The sequence below is a fragment of the Asterias amurensis genome, chromosome 5, assembly GCF_032118995.1.
Source record: "Asterias amurensis chromosome 5, ASM3211899v1".
NCBI classification, from domain to species: domain Eukaryota; kingdom Metazoa; phylum Echinodermata; class Asteroidea; order Forcipulatida; family Asteriidae; genus Asterias; species Asterias amurensis.
This window is the reverse complement of record NC_092652.1, coordinates 17,099,478-17,125,358: the sequence shown is the minus strand read 5'-3', so window position 1 is coordinate 17,125,358 and position 25,881 is coordinate 17,099,478. Positions and strand designations below refer to the sequence as shown.

General features: G+C 38.6%; 1 protein-coding gene across 4 annotated transcripts in view; it reads right to left on the bottom strand.

The window, feature by feature from the left end:
- The window catches only part of LOC139937868 (tight junction protein 1-like), a 74,451-nt gene extending 49,212 nt beyond the window's left edge, over nt 1-25,239 (bottom strand). For 2 of the 4 annotated variants that reach the window (XM_071933232.1, XM_071933235.1), the window contains exons 1-3: nt 25,188-25,239; nt 10,204-10,518; nt 341-458 (exon numbers count right to left, since the gene is read on the bottom strand). In XM_071933232.1, the coding sequence (XP_071789333.1) occupies nt 341-458; nt 10,204-10,394 (309 nt within the window). In that variant the 5' untranslated portion in view covers nt 10,395-10,518; nt 25,188-25,239. Of the gene's footprint in view, nt 1-340; nt 459-10,203; nt 10,519-11,449; nt 11,641-24,735; nt 25,035-25,187 lie in introns of those variants that run through there. The other 2 variants (XM_071933234.1, XM_071933233.1) reach the window with 2 other exon arrangements.
- Between the last annotated feature and the right edge of the window lie 642 nt (nt 25,240-25,881).

Sequence of the window (25,881 nt, the reverse complement as noted above, 5' to 3'; positions counted from 1 at the left end):
AGTGAAGGGACTTGAAAGATTTCCGTACTTTTTTTAACACAAAACACAATGTCCAGCGATTTACATTGTTTGAAGATAATAATAGTAGAAAGCTTACCTTAAAAAATTACTTGCTGAGGTGCTGTAGTTTTTGAGAAATGAATGTCACGAAAATACGTTTTACTTTTGTGACCTGTTTTACTCATTTCTCAAAAATTACAGCACTTCAACAAATCATATTTTCAGGGAAGCTTTCTACCATCATTATCTTCAAACTGTGCAAGTTTAAAGTAAATCTGTGGACATTGTGGTTTTTGTCCTACAAACAACCCCCAGACCCTTTCAAGGCAAATGTACTTACGGGGTATGGAGAATAGCTAGGTTGACGATGCTGTTGGTTGGCGTCTGATCTCTGATCATATGGATCAGATTGGTAGGAGGGCACCGGTGACTGCTGTCTCTGTGATTGGGGATTGTATCTATGGAAATAAAGAAAAGATAAATTATATCTTGGTTGAAGGTAGGGGTCATACATTGGTGTGGTCCCCCCCCCAAAAAAAAGATTTATTTGTATTAATTATCTTTGAGAAAGGATTCCCTTTGAGTCAATTTATGGTTACAACTGATCATAATTTTTCACCCATAAATTTGAATCTAAGAGATGATTATGCGTGAATCATTTCTCAGATTTTTTAAGGTTGTGGGCGTCCAGTTGCGAATCCTGTGGCCAGAGATGGGTTTGGCACCTGCTGTCACCTATCTAAATGTGGATGGATGTGGTGTTCTTGTGAAAATACCGTGAAAATTTTGTGTTCTTTTCTCAACAAGTGGACACTGCATCAGGCCTGATACTTTACGAAGGCAACGAAAGCGATTGCCTCCGTGTCCCCTGGTCATTGCCTTGGTGCCCTTGAAATGCTCCAGTACAAATTTCATCAGGGTGCCCTTTACCAAGAAGAAAATGCCTTGGTGCCCTTGCCCTTCCAAAAACGAAGCATATAGCCAGGGTGCTGCATTGTAATTTTCTCTAAAATTTTGCCTAAAATCAGCAATTTAAGTTGGAACGGTAATTGTATTATACAAAGATCTGGGCCCAATTTCATGGCTCTGCTTACCGTAAGCACAGAATCGGCGCTTATGGAAGCAGGGAATTCTGTGCTTACGGCAAGCGTATTTCACGGGTTAGCGGCAAATTGTGGCTTCTGTGCGTGCATACTCAACGTTATGTCGGCATTCTACGCTACAAGGCTAGCGCAGAAATTTGGCGCTTGCACGTAAGCGGGGAATCGTGATTGTAAGCGCCGAACTGGGCGGTAAGCAGAGCCATGAAATTGAGCCCTGCTCTACCAGCCTGGCTCCTACATGTAGTTGGTGCTCACTGCCTTCATCCTTACAAACTTTAAAAAGGGGTATCCATGTTTTAATCACAGGAGTACGTACACGTAGCAACATGCCCTGGTGGCAGTTGATTTGGGTCGGTCGCCAAAATCAGTTTTTGTAAATGTATGTAGTGCTAGTCCCTCGTCTTGAAGTGGCCATCTGGTGTTAGGCGATCTCTCATTTAAAAACATCTTTTTAATATTAAAATATGTTGAGTTGAGAAAAACCATCCTTGATCCCACATGTAATAATGGAAACTTTTTAAGCGCCGGTATCTGCCGCAAGCGGTGCTCAAGTGACGCTCATAAGCGACGCACATTGTGCTACATGTCACCTTTCAAGGAGGGATAGGCCTACATTTGAATGAGGAGAAAAACAACACTCATTCTTCAAATAATCCAATGACAATAAAAAATAACCACATCCATAATGCAATTAATCTATGGAAACTATATTTACTACATGTACTGTGCACTACTTTTATATGAAGGTGATTAAATTTTAGCTCACTGAGTGTAACCAAAAGACCAATAAAAATGTGAGCAAAAAAAACAGAACTTGAGTATTCAGTTTTAAAAATGTACATGCTTGCACAGAAGGCCTACAGTGTACAAGTATGTTGTTTCAAGTTTTCATCCTTCCTACTGTTCATGAACAGCGAGTTTTTTTATACTATAATTTTCTTCAAATCATCAATTTTTAAAGCCATTGGACCCTTCCGGTACAGAAAAAAAAAAAAAAGTTCACAGATTTACAAATAATTTACAGGGTTTACAGAAGGTAATGGTGAAAGACTTCTCTTGAAATATTAGTCCATGAAATGCTTTACTTTTTGAGAAAACGGTAAAACAATATAAATTCTCGTTAACGAGAATTACGGATTTGTTATAAACACATGTCATGACACGGCGAAACGTGCGAAAACAGGAGTGGGCTTTCCCGTTATTTTCTCTCGACTCCGATGTCCGATTGAGCCTAAATTTCCACAGGATTGTTATTTTATATATAAGTTGTGATACACGAAGTGTGGGACTTGGACAATACTGTTTATCGAAAGTGTATAATGGCTTTAAGTTCACAAGTAGCATGCATGGCCAATCTCATTGATAATTTTGACCCCATGATGCAAAGCCCACCTCTATTGTCATTTCATAGAATTGTAAATTCCAAGAATAAATTAGATATTTTTTACACGTAAGCTGAGAATTAAGAATTACAAAATAACAATTTAGTTTCCATCCATTCCATGATAAACCGATGCTTTGTGTTTCGTCAGACTTGCATGCAACACAACACCACACAGTGTATAACTGATGTGTGGGTACATTGGTTGCCAGTTAGTCAGTGGATTGGCATGCGGACACAACATCACTGAGTTGTGACATACCTAAAGGGTGACAACCACGCCATCAACACAAGATTTCAAACAGTGTTGAAAAATCGCCCAACCACTTACATTCACAGTTTTATGACAATAACAAACTGCAGTGCTTTTACAATTTGTACATACGTGTACAGTACCTTTTCCCATCTTACTATTAGGCCTGGGCGAATAATTCAAATATCCGGTTAATGGCGAATAGGTTTTCCTATCCGTAACCGCGAATGACCTTTTTTTCTCTTAACCGGATATCCGCATAGGGCGCAAATACCTATTTACAAACTGGATAATTCTGTAGTTACAACCGAGTAACCGGATATTCTGTAATATCCGAATATCCGCAGGACGTCGGGCGACAACTGACACAAATGTTTTGTATGAATCCTAATGAAACTTCAATTAAGACAGCATGAAACAGCATATATTAAGTATTTAACTATGCTCACTTCCGTGAAGAGTTAAAACAATGACATTTCTGACGTAATTTGTTCAAAGATTACAAAAGTTTTCCTTCACGTAGAGTCAATCACGATCAAAAGAAAAAGCAAATCGCCATCTTTAAATTAGATCCGGTCATTTTTATGAATGAACCGAGTGACACTGTCTAAAACTAATATCAATCCGCCCATAAGATCTCATTCACAAACAAACAGCGCCCTCTAGCGGCAAAAAAATATATATATATATATATTTTTTTAAATTCTTTTTTTAAATAGCGCCCTCTATCGGCGAAAAAAACTATTCGAATATCCGGTTAATTTCGGATAGTTGGCCAGCGGTATCCGAATAACAAAATTTCACTATTCGCCCAGCACTATACTACTTACTATCAATGTTTGTGAACTGTGTAAGCGAATTGTGTAGGTCTAACATGTGTATTGTTGGTGTACAAATTTAATTACCAGTAAATTGTTTAAATGTTTTTCAAGTAATTTTAATTCATAGGCCCTATATCAATGGTTTTTAATTGTGTATTATACATGTAGGGTCTACATCCAAAATGTATTTAGTGACATGAATATAATAATGGGTCTAGGAATTTTGACTCGGCCTATTGCACAAAAGAAATTTCAAACTCGCTACCAAGCTATCATTATTAACTCGAAGGGACTTGGTTCACCCATCACCCCATGAAATGCCAGCTGTTGAAAATGGGCATAATAAATAAAAAAGTAACATTGGAATACAGGAATGATTCATCCTCAAATACGGTGTAAAAATGTACACATTTGGTTGAGGTGGCCCCGAGGTAGCTTGAAACATGGTCGGGACAAATTCTTAAATTTAATAGGTCACATCACTGACACTACTCCTGGGATTTGCCAGGTTTATGTACAGACTACAGTGCATGAACTACATGTTACATCCCTCACCTGTCAGATTAAAAAACCATAGTCAAACATGCTCAACCCAGATGGAGCTGCATGTAAACCCATGGCCATCTTGTGAGGACACACCTCCAATACAAGTACATAGGGCCTACCATTGTGTACTCCATGGTAAAACCACAGAAAGAATGTCAGAACTGTGGGCTATTTTAATCCTAATCCATGGAGCTAAATATACAATACACTATACATTGTACATGTTTCTTTTATCTTATCTGCCACTAAACATAGCACCATTGAGTACACAGAGATAAGTTAAGCAAAACAGGGCCCAATTTCATCGAGCTGCTAAGCACAAAAATTTGCTAAGCATGAAATTTCTTACTTGATAAAAACAGGATTATCGTCAAAATTTCCATTTGTTTGCATATTAACTGCTTGTTATACAGGTACTCAGCTGATGTTTGCTCATTCTGAACATTAAGTGGAAATTCGGTTGGTAATCCTATTTTTATCGAGGCAGAAATTTCATGCTAAACAAGTTTTTGTGCTTAGCATCTCTATGAAATTGGTCCCTGGTTAATTTCATAACCACTACCAGCCCTGTGATTGGTCTCCTGTAAATTCTTGCCTTGCCATTAAAGGAACACGTTGCCTTGGATCGGACGAGTTGGTCAAAACAAAAGTGTTTGTAACCGTTTTTTATAAAATGCATATGGTTGAAAAGATGTTTTAAAAGTAGAATACAATGATCCACACAAGTTTGCCTCGAAATTGCGTGGTTTTCCTTCTACTGTGCGAACTAACATGGTCGGCCATTTATGGGAGTCAAAATTTTGACCCCCATAAATGGCCGACGTGTTAGTCGACGAGGTAAAAGGAAAACCACGCAATTTCGAGGCATGTTTGTGTGGATCATTGTATTCTACTTTTACAACATCTTTCTAACCATATGCATTTTATAAAAAACGGTTACAAACGCTTTTCAAAGACCAACTCGACCGATCCAAGGCAACGTGTTCCTTTAATGTTTGTATTTGCTGATGAGCAGCGGCATCCACACCATTTATTGTATTGTTACCAAACACTTCAGTGCTTAGTAGTATTAACTTGCCTATCGTCATTGACTTCACTCTTGTCTGGACCCATGGATAAATCCAATTGAGTCATGTTGTCTGCATCGCCATTCATCGCATCCAGTAATAATATCAAGTAATCACAAGGTGCAACCACACACGGCCGACCGGACTAACAATTCTAGCTTTCCCTTGCTGTTAACTTGCGATACATCATTCCGCTATTAAACATATCACGCATGCTAGCTCCATGAGCAGACAATGATGTGTAACTGTTCTATGTAAATGTCCGTACATAATTCAGTTTGCGCACCATCGTGCTGGCTTTATTTGTTTTTGCATCAATAGCATACCCTGTACTTAGAACCTTACCATTCAGTGAAATCATTGTTGTTTTTTATACCGTTAAAGCAGTGGTTGTTAATGGGTACCAGTATATGTAACCAAAGAACTGACAGTATAATACTGGTAAACATCATATTATGTGGACTGGAAAATTATCTCGAAGGCTGTGCATCAAGTACAGGTATACGTAAATGCATACAGGGGCAGTGTATTTACTTAATGACATCTGTCGACGTGGAATAATATATTTAAATTACTCATAATTAGGGAATGATTCACACAAACGAATACGGATGGACCTCAATACTTTGTGTGCACCGTACGCGTATGTAACTAAGCTTGGGCGATATCACGATATTATCGAATATCGTGATACTAATTTGGAAACTATTTCGATATCGGATCGATTTGGTTTTAATCGAAATATCGATATATCGCAATATTGCTTAAATATCGCAATATTGCGATGTATTTCCGAGATGAGACATCTTGCACCCCATAGGTTTGGAGTAAAACCAGAAGAATAGGTCATTAGAACACCTCTCTTATGCTATGACTGTCTCTTCTACAACTTTCACTGGGAGTTTTAAGACTGATGATGTCAAATTTTATTAATCGCGATTATAAAGAATATCGCGAATGTATTGTCAGCGATATATCGTGAATAAATAAACCGTTATCGCCCAACCGTCACTTCCCTGTTAAAAACAGATACCCTTATTGCTAATTTTAGTTGTTTTTTCTTTCTCCCAAATTAAAAACCTTTGCCGCAGTAATGTTACGGTGTCATTCATAATACTAAAATAATAAGAATGCATTGTAAACAGGGTGTCTTTTTGCCATGCTTGCTGGAAACTTTTACACCATGCGTTATGACAAGTGGGTCTGAGCTGAGAGTTTAACTTTAAGTAATTATTCAGTCAATTTCTCCAATGTAAAAAGAACAATACTGTAGGCCTATACAAAATGCTTTTACCCAGTGGCTTAGGCCTAACACGTAGAATGATTGCAAAACACAATCTCATGCGACGTGAACAGATACGGTTATCATATCTGTATCAATGTTCGAAAGCTTATAAAAGCAACAGGGAGGGAGTTCCACAATACAGTAGGGCTCAGGCAGCTCAAAATTTTCACTAGACCAGGACCAATCTTCTTCATCTTTCGTTTAGGCCCTATAGGCCTTTTCACACTATCGACCTTCTACCTTCTACCCGTGTTGAACCTTATCCGGATAGGGTCCGTGTTGGTTCGGTAAAATTTCAACACGGTTACAAACAGCTCCGCTTTCACACTAGCTCTGCGCGAAATCAGCTTTTTGGTTATACGTGTAACTTTCAATCCGGATATTGTGCGACCATTTCACACTGCAAGGTCTTACTCGGATCAAAGCAGGACGCAGCTACTTTTTGTGTAGTATACGCAACGCCTTTTGAACGCGAATTTTCTTTACACGCTGGATGGCACGGCGCACAAGTTCAACACGGATCGAAAGTTAACCCTGAGGTGTGCACACTACGGCTTTCGATCCGTGTTGGAATCTTCGACACGGATAGAGATTTATCAACCCACCTCCCGGGCAGGGTTGGTTTCGACACGGAGAAGTTGTAATGTGAAAAGGTCAGTGCACATTATCCGGAATCGTATCCATGTTTACCAGGGTGACAGTGGGTACCAATAGTATCTTTGGCTGTAGCATCCGATTGACGCCAACTTTTAGAAATCTGACCAACATGATGCATGAACCGTTTCTCAGATTAAAATTTTTTTTTTGGGGGGGGGATGAAATGTTAAATCCATACACAACACAACTTAGAAAAACAGTTCATACCACATGATCAACGGCTTCAGCGCTTCTCATCAAATAGGCCTATAGATATTAGCTTTGTTTGATCGTTATAAATTTAAACTTATCAAACGAATTTTCTACCAAACACAGCCAATACTCACGTAAATTTAGTTTACGTTTCGACTAGTATCACTTCGTTTGACAAGTTGATATTTTACCAGCCTGATGAACTTCTTTCATGATATTGGTCATAAATTTGTGGAGTATAAATTTCTATTACGTCCTTGCCCCTTGCAAGGATATGGACATGACCTTAAGTGTCCAAGGTTTTTTTTCTTTCTGCCATCCAATCCTGGCCAATATCTCCGTGTTATGACACATGATACATACACCAGGTACCCTACTGTGACAAACCTCTCAAGAATTTGTTTTTTTGCCTGGAGTCGCTTGTATGATTTTAGTGAAGTGTTTCTGATCAATCCAATTTGGGGGCGAGAGGAGAGATCTTTGTGGGAACTAGAGGTTGCCCTTTCCCACATTGGTAGTATAACTCCTACAGTGAAGTGTCTGGTAAAATTTACAAACAGGCGCTTTGGATATCGCTCTTATTTAAAGGCAGTGGACACTATTGGTAATTACTCAAAGTAATTATTAGCATAAAACCTTACTTGGTTACAAGCAATAGAAAGCTGTTGATAGTATAAAACACTCCTCAATAGGTAGCGAAATTGCGAGATAATAATGAAAGAAAAAACACCCTTGTCACACAAAGTCGTGTGCTTTCAAATGCTTGATCTTGAGACCTCAAATTCTAATTCCAAGGTCTCAAAATCAAGTTCGTGGATAATTACTTCTTTCTCAAAAACTATGTTACTTCAGAGTGAGCCGTTTCTCACAATATTTTATATTTGTAATATCAACAGCTCCCTATTACTCATTACCAAGTAAGGTTTTGCACTATTAATTATTCTGAGTAGTTAAAACGGGATACAATGTAAGGAAGGTGTACATTGTGTATACTTCTAATATTTAACTTTTTTAATAAATCAAATCATTACAAAACCTTACTAAAAGCTGGGTCCTTTGCACAGTACAGAACAAAGCCTACATTAATGTTGTCTGTAAAGCTAAATTTTATACTTTTCTGTATTTTGAGGTAAGCAATTTCAACAGATGTGACATGAAAGTTGACAGGGAGGCTCGTATTTTTGCATTTCTCAATAGTGTGTCAACAGCGATTGTTATTTATAGGTGGGCGACAAATCAATTGATTTGGTAATGACAAATTGATCGATTGCAATTGACAAATTACTAACTTGCGGTTGCAATTGGAGTTGCAGTTCGTTACTCAAAAGGGGAAAATGTGTTAAAAGATTGAAACTGAACAATGACATTGATTGTTGGGATAAAGAGACTAACTGACATGTGTAGATAACCACAGGCTAACTGTATTCAACATGGCCTTCAATTGGTCTGATAAGCTTGGGTAAAACTGTCAGAAAGCGGCTGATGCAAATAAAAAATTACCGGGAAGGAAAACGAATATAAGGGAGTTGGTCTTTACTTGTAGGTAGAGGCAAAGAGGCAAGGCAATTTCAATCTCCACTCCTTGAAAAAAAAAAACTCAAAATATTTTCAAACTTCACTGTGGGCAGTAAGGAATAAAGTAGTGTATGAGTGTAAGCTTGAGCAGTAACAACACTTAGGTCAGGATTGTTTTCTTTGTATAAAGTAAGCGTCAGCTATTGACATTCCACAACCCTGACCCCATCTCACTTTGCATTGTCAACTCTGAAGCCCCAATTCCATACTCACAGAATGAGACTCTCCGCTCAGGAATTTGTGTGAACGAAACGCTCAACCAAATATTATTTTTGTGCTGCTCAACCGGCTTTGCTAATGTACACAAGGCTTACCCTTAGAGGACATTTCAAAAGACATCTTGTAACCGTAACTCATTCATCAATCATCAACACATGTTTTGACAAGTTTCAAAGAAAATGCACGTACACACATTTTGTACCACACAAACTTCATTGGATGACTAGTTATTTTGTAGTACACTGTACAAAATCTACAAGTCTACTTGTAATTTTGTAGTTAGAATGTAAATGACACTGACATAAGTGACAAACATGGCAAAACTTTCACATTTACTACTTTCAGTGATTACTTCTTGAACTTGATCACAACCTTTTCTTTAAAGTTTGTTTCCATAATCATCAGTAGACAAAACAATTATTGTGAGGAAGCTCAAACAAGCTCTTGAGTATCTTCATATATTAGGAAGACAGGTAAAAAAAACAAAAAACAGAAGTGCTGGAGTAATTGCTACACTACTTGCCAGGTAGAGTTTGTTCTTATTTATTCTACTACTGGCGGAGTAGATTTATTGGATGTTTAGGAGACTTCTCAGTTCTAAAAAGAACTGTCCTGCTTATTAACTACTTCGAGCAAGCAAAGACACATTTTCTAGGGCAGGATTTCAACCTGGGACCTTAAGGTTTATGTGTAGGGTGTCCTATCACTTTACTCTAGTGTTCAGTCTTCCCAAATCACAAAGGAGGATTTTTCAATCTTTGTTTTGGGAGCGCAAATAATTTGTTCAAAAGATGCTACAGATAGTAAAAACTTTTGTAGAATCTGCACACCTTAAAATTTCAAGTTTAAGTCTTTTTAAACACTTTTTAATGCTTCTCTTAAACAACGTTCAAGACACAACGTATGTAACTAAACTAGGGGAGAGAAATAGCTACAGTATACCCATGCAGCATAATCTGGTTCTTTACAAGATAACAGGAATTACAACTTTTTTAAGACCACAAATGATTGTTAATGCTTTTTGAGACCTTAAGTTTTGATAGTTCAATCTAAGTGAGACTTTTTAAGGATCCGCAGAAACCCGGTTTAATAACAGACAATTACCTGCTATCTGGCAGTTCCATGCTGGCCGCAATGGGGTCTACAACATCATCGTCCATGGATAAATTTATCATCTTTCCTCCTCCTCCAGGGTGACTCCACCCCTGAGCTGGTCCAATGTCGTACCCATTGGTGTACCCGCCATTTGTCCCCATGGGCGAGGCAATCGCCATAGGGTCATCCATGTCATCCATGGTGTAATCAAAACAGTGTCAATTTACAGAGTCCAGAAAAGAGAACTCTTTTGCAACGGATTCAACTGTCCTTTGCTGCAAAAGTAGTACAGTAGGAAGGTTTCTCAGCACTTGTTTAAATTATCTGTACAAAAAATAAACAAACATCAATATTGATGGTTAATTGAAGGAGTACATGATATCAAACCATGGAGGTAGAAACAGCGTGTTCAAAACTTCATCAATTGACCAGGTAGGCCAGGTAGGTACATGGAAAGTAAACACTCCAGGGGTCGAAATTAAGTGCACTTCATGGTAGTCAGCAGAGCTAATAACCAAGAATGTTTAGTAGCCCTGAGGTAGCCCAACAAACACATTATGACTTGAGTCACAGCACAAACTGGTCACCGAAAGTATTGCATTCTACATTTCATTTTACCATACCATCAGCACAGGTCATTGTTGTTTGTGATGTTGATTTTTGCATTGTTTTTCCACTAGCCCGCCCGGCTATCAAACTGTAAAAACGAGTAGCCCGGCTGTAAATCGGTGAGTCCCAGGCTAGCGGGCTAGTGGCAATTTCGACCCCTGCCTCTCCAGTCTTGTGTCCAACCATAGAGCAAGGAACAGGTCCGACCGAGTAAATCCACCACTTTGTTTACCAAATCAATAGATGAAGGCCATTAATTGTGATGTATGTAACTTTCCTATCACCCCACATGAACCAGCGGGAACTGTGACTTGCCAAATATGCACGTAACCGATTCTCTAGCTAGTCTATAGATCCGATACCCCTGTTTCATTGTGAATCACGTACACAAAAATACACTGTACAGATCAGCATCAAGTCGTGACGTTGCTGCGACATACACAGTACATGTACATGATGATGTATGCTTCATGATGTTATTAAAAATGCAGTGAGTCTTTACAAATAACCAAAATCTCCGCCAAGTGAATTCAGAGATCTTGTCAAGGCACCAGTAAAAATGTGCACAAGGACAAATAGTTGTGGATTAGAATCTTACAAAAGCCTACCATCATTATCACAACACTTGTTGTTGTCCCCTACCTACCATGTACTCTGTATTGTGTCGTTACTCAACCCCAGTTAATCCATTCATGTTAATTCAGAAGAAGAACACACTATTTTCCACGAGATTGGCTGTTGCCCGTTTGGTAGTCGTACACAAGAATGTCCCGCTGATTCCGAGACAAGTTCTCATCATGTAAACGGTGCACATTCACCAACAATAGTGTACATGGTGCATGAGTAATGCGTGCACTGAGAGCAGTTTCAAGCATTCAGTTGTTATTAACCACTGAACTATGCAGCGCCATAGTTGCCCTCTGACTGCGCTTTCTACAGTACCCCTGGTCCAAAGGTAGGCAGACCTTGGTTCCCTGAGTCAACAATATGAATAATAGCAGTTTGGGCTGGGCATTGTATGATGTAACAATGGTCCCACCTCACTGTGCCTGGCAAATACCTGAACATGTAGGCATACATGTATCCCACACCACCACTTTAAGGCGAGGTACTGGATAAAACCATAGACGAACTGCATTCACACAGCATGTACAGGGGGGCCTTGTCCAGCCTTTGGCTGCACATTGCACAGTATAGTATGCAGGCCTGATACTTCACGGAGGCAACGGAGGCGATTGCCTCCGTTGCCCCTTGCGATTGCCTTGGTGCGCTCGAAATGCTCAAGTAGAAATTTACAATTTCCTCATAGGGTGCCCTTTGCCAAAGAGAAAATGCCTTGGTGCCCTTGCCCTTTCAAAAACGAAGCATACAGGCCTGGTATGTGTTGACATTATAGCTTTGCTTGAAGAAGAAATATTCAAATATGTCATGCTCAGGCCTGACACTTTGTCTTATGTGTAGCATGGAGCAGAGTCTCCCTTAACGCTACAGTGGTCCTATATGGCCAAATGCTGGTTAAAACACTCCAAAACCAGTAAAAAATACACTCCAAGTTGTTCGGCTGGCTAGTTCAGTTTTTTTAAAAGCATCTCCAATTGATATAAATTTTTGAATCTGAGTGAAAAAGCTGACTGAGTAGGAAAATGAAAAGCTAGCTTGTCCTTTAAATGTCCTTAAGTTTCCCTCCCCAAAAATATGGCAAGTTTTCTGATGCAAAGACCATGCTCTTAGTATGGACGAGTAGATGTACATTACATATCATTACTGGTGATCAGCTGGAGAAAGATAAACTCATGTAGGGCCTACAAGCTTGGAATTACGGTTTGACCACAAAAACAAAGAAAAGAGCTTGCAGGACAACCTTGAGTCGTTTATACTTTTCTTACACTTAATAAATCATCAAAAATTTCCCGAATCCAGACAGAACCACTCTTTTTCAAAATAGCCCAATTCCTTCAAACTATTTAAACATTAAATTTATCAGGATGGTTGACAATCCTGGATTATGAGGTTTGTTTTTTTAGATCCATAAATTACAAATGTATACATGTAGGATGTTACTTGCACATTATTCTACAACGTTTTGCACTCCAGGTCCTAAGACCAAGGAGCTTCTTCAGACTGGTAACCATGTCCAATTCCCAACTGCCTTTAAATTGTAGACTTTCTTAGTGGTCATAGAGGGTAATGTGGGCGTGGTTACCATTCGGACTAGTTGGTCAGTTTCTTGTTCTATTAATTTGCTTTTAATTTCAACTAGCATGTAATGTTGATGTTTTTAAACTCTTTTATATTGTATATATATAAATCATATACCGGTATCCAATTTTGCCAATTTTGCCTGTGGGCCACGAAACTTGATGTCAATTAAAATGAAACGAAATTAAAATTAGAATGCATTATTAAAATTAGAATGCATTATTTGTACAAGTACAACCCCACTGACTAAACATCCAGCATGATCCAGCAAGTGTCGACTTCCTCCTAGGGCATTGACTTGTTCCTTCTCAAAAGATCAGACACAAATCACCTTCAACAGACATGAGCCTAATAAATGTCATAACAACAGACATTTTCACGCCTGATGCCCACCTCTTGAATAGAACAAAACGAGCCAGTAAGTTATGTGAGATTAAATTTATTCATCTGAGTGTTGTATTCATTGTTTTCGTTACCCCCTGCATTCAGCGCCTTGAGTACCTTGTTTGGTAGATACGTGCGCTATATAAGACTTCGATATTGATATTGATAACATTTGAAGGATGGCATTGATTTGTCCCTGGGGCGCAGACAGTTTTTTCAAGACGTGTGATTGTACATTTTACATAATGACATGAAAATCAGCTACATTGTTCAAGAGTTACTGTAATTCAAGGTGTTTCAAATGGAATACAAAATTAAAACCTTGTAAATTTAAAAATAGATAGGTTTGCATTTCATCTGGGATTTCAAAAACAATCAAGACTAGTTTAAAGTACTCATGCAATCTTGTCAGTAAACAAGTTTCTAACACTAACAGCAACCAAATTTAAAAATCCATCTCAAACAAACTTTGCCAGTCTTTTTTCTTAAAAGAATGGTTTAACTTAGGTCTTTAGTGGCTTCGGCATCTAGGCTTCGTTTGCACGTTTAAAGCCCCATACCCAAAACATCTGACAGAGCCCCAGCCCAAGCCATGGTTTTGAAAAGGGCCATAGCCAATGAGATCAATATCTGATTTAAATCCATCACCAATTTTGAAATATCATTCATCATAAATCACAATCTGATATCTCCTTTAAGCATCCCGCCTGACCCTAGCTTGACCTCATAACAAACACAAAATGCTCCATAACAAACAAATGATACTTTTGTTTTGTTTACCAGATGCCCTGGACAGTACAAGAAAAGCACACGACTTGGGTGAGACTCTGTACATTATTACAACTTGTTTGTTTAAAACCAGACAGCCTATTGTACAATTTTAAAAAGCAAGGTGGATGGATGGGACAGTACATTTCAGTCGGGACCCCAAAGTCGAGACCGAGACCTCATCATTCGAAACCAAGTCAGAAAAAAAACACCTTACTGTTTTAACTGGTCATTGTCAGGCAAATTGAATGATCACGCAGTTGCTTGATACTAAATGCACTGATATGTATCTACTCTTATTGAAGCACACACAATGTACACATGTATTTTATCATAACAACAATTTTCAAACTACACTTGTTTTCTTAATATGTTAATAATAAACTGTACAGTTTGGAGCAACCGGTAAAAAATGTATCCTGTCAATACTACTTTGCAGCCTACCACCTGCCTACCTGTTGGCTAATGTCAAATAATTTAATGTATGAAATTTGGCACACAATAAACTTAACTTAACTTAACTTAACTGCATTTATAAAGCGCTTTAACACTGTTTCAAAGCGCTGTACAGTCAAGAAAAACATTAAAATGCACAATGGATGCACAATGGAAAAACATTAAAATGCACAATGGATGCAAATACATTACATGACATGCGGTTCATCAGATAGTCAACTTCAAACATTCTTGGGTTTTTACTTGGTCTCAGCTGGGACATAAACTGCCCAAGACTGAGACGAGACTGACACTTCAACGTTTCGAGACCTCAAAATCGCAGAGGCCTGAAAAATCTCAAGTCCGAGACATCGGTCGAGACCTCAACGCTGGTACATGAACGGTACAGTGTATCTTATGTGGTGGTGAACAGTGTACTATAACTTACGGTGCAAAATCTGTGTGGGGTGGGATCCGGGGGGGGGGGGGGGTGTGACTGGGGTAGTTTTATCCATGCAGGAAGAATTATTCGCATTCTGAGAAGGGTTACAGCAGTAAACAACTTTATGATTAAAAATGTATGTACTTGAACTGATATTTTTTACAACCCCTCTACTTCGATGTGGAATGTTTTTTTCTCAAACTGCTGTATTATTGAAAGCTGCTGAGGCTTCTAACCAGTAGTTTTTGTTGCCATTAATATGTTTTTTGCCTTTAGTTACTTGACCTAAATTCAGTGCTACATCCATTGTACATGTAGTGCCCTTCAGGGGATATTTGTTGAAAAGCTGCCAAGACACGAGTCTACATTGAAATACATGAATGTTTCCGTCAGTATTCATGCCAAGTCATTGAACTGCTCTTTGTTCAAGTAAACGCAAACTACGCCTGAATGAAAGCTTTGTCACTTCAAAATTGCCTGTTTACCTCGTCACTCTCCATTTAATGTTCGTTTCTCACAAAGACAGATTTCCGGGGTACTTTTCCAAGTTTGTATACAATTTTTGTTTACGTAGCTCCCGGAATTTTGTAAGCAGCTAGTAACATGATCAGGAATGTAATAAATCATAATGGTCAGGATTAACATTGTGTATTGGTTGGGTGTTATTGATGTCCTTCTGCGAGGCCTTTTGAATATTGGGAGCAGGACAACCAAGAAGGCGTAGAGAATAAAGTGCAAGTAAACAACAGGCTGTGCAGGAGGTAGACGTTTTTTAAATATTAAAATAAAACAAAACTCACTGCTGAAGATAATCTATTGTTTTGAATATAAAAATTAGGCCAAATTTCTCGGCTCTGCCTACCGACGAACTTGGCGCTTAATGATCAACATTCGCCGAATTTATGCTCTACATGTACATGTGGCAGAGTCAGCGAAGAATGCACCATGCATTTATACCAAAACATTTTATGAATTTCCAAGCTCCCCCTCCCCCCCCCCCCACAAAAAAGGGATCCATGACCGTAAAAGCACAACTATGGAGCTGTAATGTACCCCGGTCAGAGCACACAGGGTGAAAAATTCCCAGTTAGGAATTATAGTACCAACAATTCATAAAAACTGTAAATATGACTCCTTCAACAGGTGCAAGAGCTTCCTCAATCAAAAGCAACAGAAAAACCTGCAAATAATTGATCACATCACTATCATGACCTCCTTCAGAAATGTTATCAACCTTTGTCGACAACAATTCTTCCCAGCGTGTATTCTTGGCTTCACAGCTAGAAGCCGACAGGTTTTTCAGCTCATCGCTAAGGGGACTGGCAATACCATAACTCGTCCTCTATTAATACTGACAGACTCTGAATGTTCAACTTCTGAAGGGTCAGGGTTCATTTATCACTCAGGTATTCTCACATCTCACACATAGTGATTATTTTAAACTGTGTGGATTGATAACAAATTAAAATATTTGACCATGATAAGCACCACAGTGCAATGTGGTTTTCTTTTCTTCTTTAGTCAGTTGGTGTAATCTCATAGAGTTATATAATATAAGAACAAGAGGGCGCACTGGCCTACACACACGGCCCGGCATGCGTGCATGCAGCCATTTTGTAAGTTGACAAAACAGCTCATTGTACAGCGTGTGTTTACAAAACAGCATCGCGTAGCGTTCAATAAACACAAACTCCATCGTGTACTTCATAACAGGTTTCACCACGCATCATTGAGTTCACTTCCCGCCTACATTTCCCGCCTTCGTGCATCACCGCTGATCCACCGCCTAGTACTTAAGCAGCATGCAGCATCAGAGTCCAACTGTGAGGTCGTTCACACGCCGTACTAAAGTTGGTCTAAGTCCACTTAGACCGGTTCGGGTTCAACTTTTGTGCGTGTGAACGCAAATAAAGTTAGACCGGATCGGGTTTAAACCCCAAAACTTAAACCGTCCAGCGAGGCGGTCTAAGTCTAAACCGGTTCGGGTTTATCTTTTAACACTGCGTGTGGACAGAATGACATCCGGTTTTAACTCACAACGGACGACCCATTGTGTGGTTCAATGCACACGCCGGGGACCCGGAGTGCTTGTATACGGTTTCTGTTGCCTCTGATGCTGAAAAGCACCGAGTATTTATATTACTTTCTTGCCGCTTACCGAGTTGGCGAAACCCTCTCGATCGGTGTATGCAGTTTAACACAGGCCCACGCCCATGATTTATTAAATTCTGAAACAAAATTATATTTTCCAAGCTTTTTTCGTTGAGTGTCCTATAATAAATTGAAACTGTTTTTCATGCGTATACTACGAGCGCAGCGAAGAAGCATATTTTTTAATGCTTCTCACATGTACAGCGGTGCCATCCCATAGTGATCACTCTCTGATATCCCATAGTTATCCATCACCGATCCCGTGGATGTGCCTTTCTATTGCCGTCACCGTTACTAGCGTGCTGTACTTTTAATCTAGGAGAATGAACTGCAGTGGGCGCGAGGCTGTGTGTAGGGAAATTCCCTACGCCAGCAATATCACCACGTTGTTGTTGGGAAGTTGGGAAAATACTGCGAAGTACATGTATTTACGTAACTTGCACGTGTGTAGTTGTGTTTATGAACGAATCGGAATAAAAATCGCGGCACCAGCTTTTGAGAGATCGCAACTTCCAATCGATTGAAGTACAAACTAAAAGTATTTATTAAATCGGAAACAGTGGTATAAAACAAAACGCACAAATGAAACGTGATCTGTTTCATGGAATATGGACAATATTTTGGTGAGTTTTCTCGGCGGTTTGTATCAATATTTTGTTTGTTTAAAAAAAAAAAATTGAGTCGTGTTCATGTTTGTTTTAAGTGCCCATATCCTCCCAACGGTAAAACTGTTACCGCGTTTGATTTGGCCATTTGTATCCAATAATTATGCCCTGATGATCATCCAGGGCATGGGGCACTCAGTATCTCGGCATACTCGGTGCATGAATCTGATGAATAAAACCGGATGTTAGAGCAACGGGGTCGCCTCTACTTTGACCTCTTAAAACCGAAGATAAACCGGATCGGGTTTAACTCTGTGCTGTCTGAACGCAAGGGGTTTTTATTTTTACGACCACCCCCTGCTGCTCGTAAAAGTTAGACCGGTTCGGGTCTAAGTTAGTACGCTGTCTGAACATACCCATTCTCCAGAAGTTGATCAGAGCATACTGATAGAAATGTCGAGTTAACCCAACGGTTCTTTTCAGAACCACCCCAACTCATTTAGAGATTGTTATTACATGGTGTTACCGCAAACTCTTCTATATCTTATCTCCACCATGCAAAGTTTCAAAACCTACTTACTTCATATTCAACGCGCGTACCGAATGGCACGTGTGTCTCTTGCGGTCCCGTCTTGTTTGTGCAAACAGCATCACCAGTGCGCCCTCGAGTTCTCGTATAACTCTATGTGTAATCCACATATATTTTCAATCTTAACAGAGTTCGCCATGGATAAAATCAATGGACAGTTACATGTATCAAAAAGTTACCATTGCTGTTTCTTGTAAACAAAACGTGTTTTAAAATATGCAAACATGTATTCTTGGTGCAAGACATTGTTATTCCAATGCTCTATTTCTCCTAACCGCGCACATTACTTTTGAACAATAGCAGGGCGCTGTTGGAAAGCTTCCAGATCACCCCACCACACTTCACTCAAACAACTTGCTGGGGGGATCGCGACTTACAGAAACGCCCTCTATCGGTGGAATTTAATAGTCGGATGTGTGTAGCGTTGAGTGAATGGGCCTATTGGTATTACCATAGAGTTTGACCAAGTCTACAAGAATGTCTTGCACCAAGAATTACATTTACAAACACGTCGCTCAATATTCAACCTTTCCGCCGAAAAAAACACAAAACAACCATGCAAACCTTATTTCACTGACAGGTTTTGTCTACATGAAAAACAAAGTTTCCTTTAGATGGAAATGTCCATTGATTTTATCCATGGAGGACTCTAACATTGAAACAATAGTTTCATACAAAAGAAACAATTTTAATTTTTTTGAGACCTGTAGTCTTGATTACAAAAAGCATGATTGATAAAAGTCTTGGCATTATTATTTAGTTCACTTGAGCAACACAAGCTATGGCCATAGGCTTGCTCTAATGGTCTCCCAGGGTGGTCCAATTTAGAAAATAGGATGGCCAAGGTCAGTTTGGCCTTTGGCTTTGACTCTTGTTCCACCCTTTGACACAGTTTGTATTGTGCATGTTAAAACAACAGTATGGCTCAACAGAGACAGAGACGGAGGATACTGAGCAGTGTTTTCCCTTACAATACATAATGTACGAAACAGTCGTCCGCTGACCAAAAGCTACATTTAAAAACGCCTATTTAAGTACCAGTTAGAATTCAGTCCAAGTTGTCCGGTTGGTCCAGTTCAGTGTTGAAAAAAGGATCCCTACTGTATCTACATATATACATGGAAAAGACTAAATCAACCTAAGTCTCTACTTCTACCGCCATGATTGAAGTAAACTTAAAGACAATATCGGAAAATAGTTTGTTTGTCACAGTGAAGTATTGTTAGGCGATTGGATAGTCGGACTTGTTTGATCAAGTCGGACTTGTTTGGGAGACTTTTGGACGGTCCTCTTTTCAGTGAGCCAGTAGGGCTCAGACCTATGCGCCAATACTGAGCATACTTGCATGCATGCTCAGAGTCGCAAAAATGGACCACTATGTCTGCTATCGCCAGTGTCTCATAAGTCTCCCATTCTCACTTTGAATTGGGCCTGTGTAAAATTTGTGCCCTGTTCTACGTACATCATTGTACAAAACAGCTTTCTGTGTCATCTGGATCCAAACACCTACAATTCTAATGACCTTCGAATGATAAGTCCTATATAATTATAATTATTGGATCATTGATCGATAATCAAGAGATTGTCTGTTGATGACGTATTCTGATGATGTGGACATTACAACCTACAGTGTACATTCAAGGAGGTGCATCATTCAGGCATGCAAACTGTAACTTCACCAAAAAAAAAAAGGAAATTACAAAATATCAATGATTTTGTTTAGTATTCTTCAATTTTGTATGGTAAAACTGAGTTTAAAAAAAAGAGAAAATCAGCTGATCAGAGGAAAAGTTGCATGCCTGATCATTTAGACCAAGTTAAAGGCCAGCTTGATCGAAAACGGCAACAAATGATCTTTGTTGAAATCCGTTTAAACAAAAGTTTGTATCAATCAAAAACAAAGAGTTCAAGGAGAGTAAGCAGATTTAAGTTGAAAAGAAACAATCGTTGCCAGCTGAGTACTTACCATACTTTTCAAAAAGATTCACGAAAACCCATGTTATGTCATTATTACTCATGTTGTCGTCTGTGGGAGATATGTTTTGTATTTATATAAAGCCACTTTGTTGCAACATTTGAGGCATTTCGAAAAAGGAACCTCCCATTAATAATGTCAAGGTATTGTAATTTTAATGAACGCCGTCAAAGGCAGAAGTGTAGCCAGTTTTTCCAAACCTTGAATCTGTGCCTTATTTTTTTAACCCATTAGACAAAAATATCAAAATTGAACAATAACCAAACACATTATAAACAAGTTTAAAGCCATTGGACCCTTTCAGTAAACAGTATTTTCCAAGGCCCACACTTCGTGTATCACAATTTCTATATCAAATAACAAACCTGTGAAAATTTTGGCTTAATCGGTCATCGGAGTAGGGAGAAAATAACGGGAAAACCCGCCCTTGTATCCGCGCGTTTCGCCGTGTCATGACATGTGTTTAAAATAAATCCGTAATTCTCGTTAACGAGAATTGATATTGTTTTACTGTTTTCTCAAAAAGTAAAGCATTTCATGGAATAATATTTCAAAAGAAGTATTTCACCACTACCTTCTGTAAACCCTGTAAGTTATTTGTAAATCTGTGAACTTTTTTGTTTTTTTCTGTACCGAAAGGGTCCAATGGCTTTAAATAGCATTCCCGCTTAATAAAAAGATTTCGCTGTTTGAAAAGCACGCTGTTATGCAAGTGCACTCTGCATTTTATTTCATTTCTTTACCCAGTTTTTTTAAGTGGTCCCTGGCACACAGTTTTTTTTAAGTGGTCCCTGGCACACAGTTGTACAAAATCCCAAAGCTTATCTCATACAGTGTTTGTTTGTATGTTTGTGAATTTATCACACAATAGCAGGTCACACAAAGTATGTATGAACAAGGGTCCCAATTTTAACTTTTTGGTTTGGGAAATCAAGTAAATGAACACATGTATGACATTATGACTGAACGAGTTAAGTATGCAAACAAATTTGCATACATGCCCATACTCCCATACATTCGCATATGTGCTTATACTTGTACACTAGCTTTGTAACTTGCACATGTTGTGATATATGTGATGTCCCTTCAAGGCCACAATACCTGTACAGTAATGCACATTACTATAATTATTCTCTTTACTCTATGAAGTTTTATGTAGTGCCACTAGCTTAGTAGGGGTCTATGGGTTTTAGCATGTAAACAGTTGGCTTAAAGTATTAAAGCCCTTAGACCCTTTCGGTACAGAAAAAAAAAAAGTTCACAGATTTACAAATAATTGACAGGGTTTACAGAAGGTAATGGTGAAAGACTTCTATTGAAATATAAGTCCATGAATATGCTTTACTTTTTGAGAAAACGGTAAAACAAAATAAATTCTCGTTAGCGAGAATTACGGATTTGTTATAAACACATGTCATGACATGGCGAAACGCGCGAAAACAGGAGTTTGTTTTCCCGTTATTTTCTCCCGACTCCGATGTCCGATTGAGCCTAGATTTCCACAGGATTGTTATTTGATATATAAGTTGTGATACACAAAGTGTGGGACTTGGACAATACTGTTTACCATTAGGACTAATCTGACCCAGTAACTTCAGCACTGGACCCATCAATTTCACAACAAAACAAGCCCATGAACACAAATTTTCTATGAAAAAAAAGTCTACAATATGTCAGACTTGTCCTGCCTGTCATGCTACAACATTGCTTACATGCTAAAATGTACTAGTAGGCCCCTACTGAGCCAGTGGCACCAGCTTTTTCAATCCGAAACTCTCCCTAAAAAAAGTTTCCAGCAGATTGTTTGGTATAGAAAGAAATATTCTTGCCTTAGGTCTTGTGTTAAAAAGTATTTCTGGTCCAGTAATTTTTTTTACAAACATACCAAGCCCTGACAAGTACACGTACTCTACTCTGAAAGTGAAAAAACAGTCCAAAAGCACTTTTTAACTTTTAGCCTGGAGTGTTGACTCAAACTTGACACCGCACTAACATCGCACTAACACAACGTGCAATCATGAACTGTAAAAACTAAACACTCCACACCTTTACCAACCAGAGAATTGTATAGAAATTATGGCTATAGAAAAAGTCCTGACTGTAAAGGCTTCACTCACAGTCACCACTAGTCAATTGTAGGATTTTCTATGAACCTCAGATAATAACAGCCCCCCCCCCCCTCTATTTCTAACCAGCATCCAACCAGAGAAGGGTATAGAAATCATGGCTATAGAACTTTTTTGAGCGTGGGAATCAAGCTCAAAATATTTGCATGGGGTAATGGTAATGAGTAACCATAAAAACCTTGACTAGTATTTAGGTCAAGTTTACAAGTGCATGGTCACATTATCAACAAAATAAACTTCTTTGTTACAAAATGGCGTCCCTAGAGATCAATCACTCCTTGCCTTCATGTTGTATTAACTCATTTCGGGATCGCGCACTCAAATCTAATAGCCAAATTTTGAGGGCATTCTGTAGAGTTGGGGACATGAAGTGTGACATTGCTATATTTTAAAAAGGCAATATTTAAACACACAAAGGAAATCTTTTCTACCTTTTGTCAGCTTTCCCTGATCTGGGGTGGATTTCACAAAGAGTTAGGACTGGTCTTACATGTATCTCAAGTTAGAATGAGTTACTCTTCCTCACTTAGAAAACCCTTAAGTTTTTAATATCTCCTTATCGACCCAGGATAATCTTCATGAATGCACACTTGCAATTAACAGTTGGTTTTACCCAATCCAACATAGGATTGGTTCAATTACTTTTCACACACCAACCATACAATGATATTCCCCAAGTTTGTTGTCCTATTATTATTACAAGTGAAACCAGTGCCAGGCTCAAATTTCTAGGGAAAAACATTCAATTCATCATTTGTTTCCATCTTGATCAGTACATAACAAAATGTTTTTAAAAAAACAATATGTTGGAGGCACAAATCCTAAACGTGACAAACCGAAACTCTGTAGGATAACCAAAATTATATGCTCACTGGACCACAATGTATGTTTGAACTGAGTTGTGTTTTTCACAAAACCAGAATTGAAAACTGAACAAGACCAAAATTGAAATGAAAAAAAAAAACAAGAAAAAAAACAGTCACATTTGAAACATCTGAACTAGTAAACACAGTGAACTGTTACACAGTGGGGTACTTTTATTCAATAGAAAAACACAAGACTGCCAGACTTGTCTGGTTATAAGTTTACTCGCTAAAATACTAAAACCAAGTGCCTTCGATCGGTCCAGTGTAAAATTAGAATCCTAGGTAGGTAACACTGCTAGATAAATTAGGAGAGTCTAGTAGAGCCTAGGTAGAGGCTAGATCACTAGTGTAGTATAGAACACTAGTTGAAGTCTAGTAACATCAGTTCACATGCAAATAAGAAGACTGTCCTTAAAACTAAAAACCAAAGAATGCTGGCAGACATTTTTCAGTTTTCAAATTAATTGTTAAATGTCTCCCATTTGTGAAACAACTTTGCTGCACTATACTGTGGAGCAGCCTTCAGATGATGGGCCCCTACCATGGCAAATGTGGCAGTAGAATTAGAAATGGAATGTACATCATGTATGTTGAAAAGAAAGAAATATTAGTCGAGGCCTAATAAAAACATGAACTAGGATTAAGAAGGGTGGTATCCCTTTCTATCGTAGAAATGGAATCTGTAGAAACAGACAAACTCACTCAGCCTCAACAACTAGACCCAGGCCCAGTCGCGCCTGAAGTCAGTTACAGAAGCTGGCACGCTAAAGCCCGGTTCTTACTTCCCAAGAATGTCACAAATTCGCAATGAATATTTCGCAATCAGTTAGTTCAGTTCCTGCAAACAGTCGCTGAAAACAGCATTGTGACATCAAAATTCGCATACACGGTCACACGCCTTCGCAGTATGAACTGGAGTTAACTTTAAGTTCACTTGAAATATTGACTTTGACAATGTTCGACAACCATAAAACAAAGTTGAAATTTCGGAATCAAACTTCAAAAGAGAAATCACTGCTCGCAGCATCCACCCACTGCCGCCATGGGAAAAGTTTCCGTATGCAGTATGGCGCTACCACTTTTTCATTCGATATGAAATAATATTAGTAATCTAATTTACCTCAATCCCTTTTTGTAAAAATGAGTGAAAAGGTGGAAAGTTATCCCGGAAAAGTTTCCGTATGGCGCCTCCACTTTTTCATTCGATATGAAATAATATAGTATCTAATTTACCTCAATGAGATCCCTTTTTGTAAAAATTTGTGAAAAAGTGGTGGCGCCATACGGAAAGTTATCCGTTATCCCTGCCCTGTCATGGGTCTCAACCACCATCCTTGCTAAATTGCTAACCCCTTCCCAAGATAACAATTATTTGAATCAGAAAACACTCACCGACTCCAAGTCCAACAACATTAGACTCAGTATTATCAGAAACACACAGCAGAGGACCGAGCAAGATACAGAATATCAAATTATTTTTGTAGGACCTAGTGACATCAGCAATTCATGATAAAAACCCAACGGTTTTGGAGGTTTCCAACTGATAACTGATCCTGTATAAATCCACAAGACTAGAACAATGGGTGACATTCAACACAACAACAAAAAATCAAGTACACAATAATGCATTGCATGATGGACTCGTATTAAAAGCGGAAAGCACTGCGTAGCTCCCCTATTCCCGAAATCGTGACGAATTTTCCTCGTATTTTCCACCTCTTAGCGAACCCCTTTGGTTGCACAGCTGTTTAAAAGGTATCCTATGAATTTAGAAAATAATGGTCGTGTCACCTTAAAACACTGAATTCCACCGGAATATTTAAACAAAAATAAACGTTACTTACAGTTTTTAGGCGTTTGTGTTGCACTGTGCCGCAGCCGCCATGCTACTTTATGTAAATTAAAGGTAAATTTTATTCTTCGCTACTCACAAACCGTCCGTTAGCCTATGCAAACCATCCACTTCAAAAGGTCATATCATTTATATTTTAGGGGTGTTCTTTTTTAACTTGCAATTTGGTGAACAAGATAGACAACTTGTTTGCGTTAATTTATAATTTATTCTAATGCACTAATGCTATACTAAAGTGATTAAGTGTACAATTTCTTGTTAAATGCAACATTAAGTTAACACACTAGTCCATGTAGTGTTTCATACCCTAATTTATATAAATGGACTAACCTTCAGTGACAATAATGGCATTCCATCTTTTTTCCCTGAGTACTGGAGCATAACTGATATTCCATTATTAGTGCTCAGCAAAGTACAATCTTCAGACGTTACATGGGAACATTCAAATTTCATTGGTTAAAAAATAAGACGGAAGGGAAAAAAGGCAAGAAAATCTCATGAGGTGCAGGTGTTCAAAACATGCTTCATCCACGATCCACCACGTTCAAAATATCAGAATTTGTTGTTTGTGTGTGGTGTTTTTTAACATGGGGGCGTTTACAATGCTTTTATGACACATTATGTGCCGCAGCAAAAGAATTATGATGATGCACCATGATTCAGTTTGACAGTCATATCAATAATAA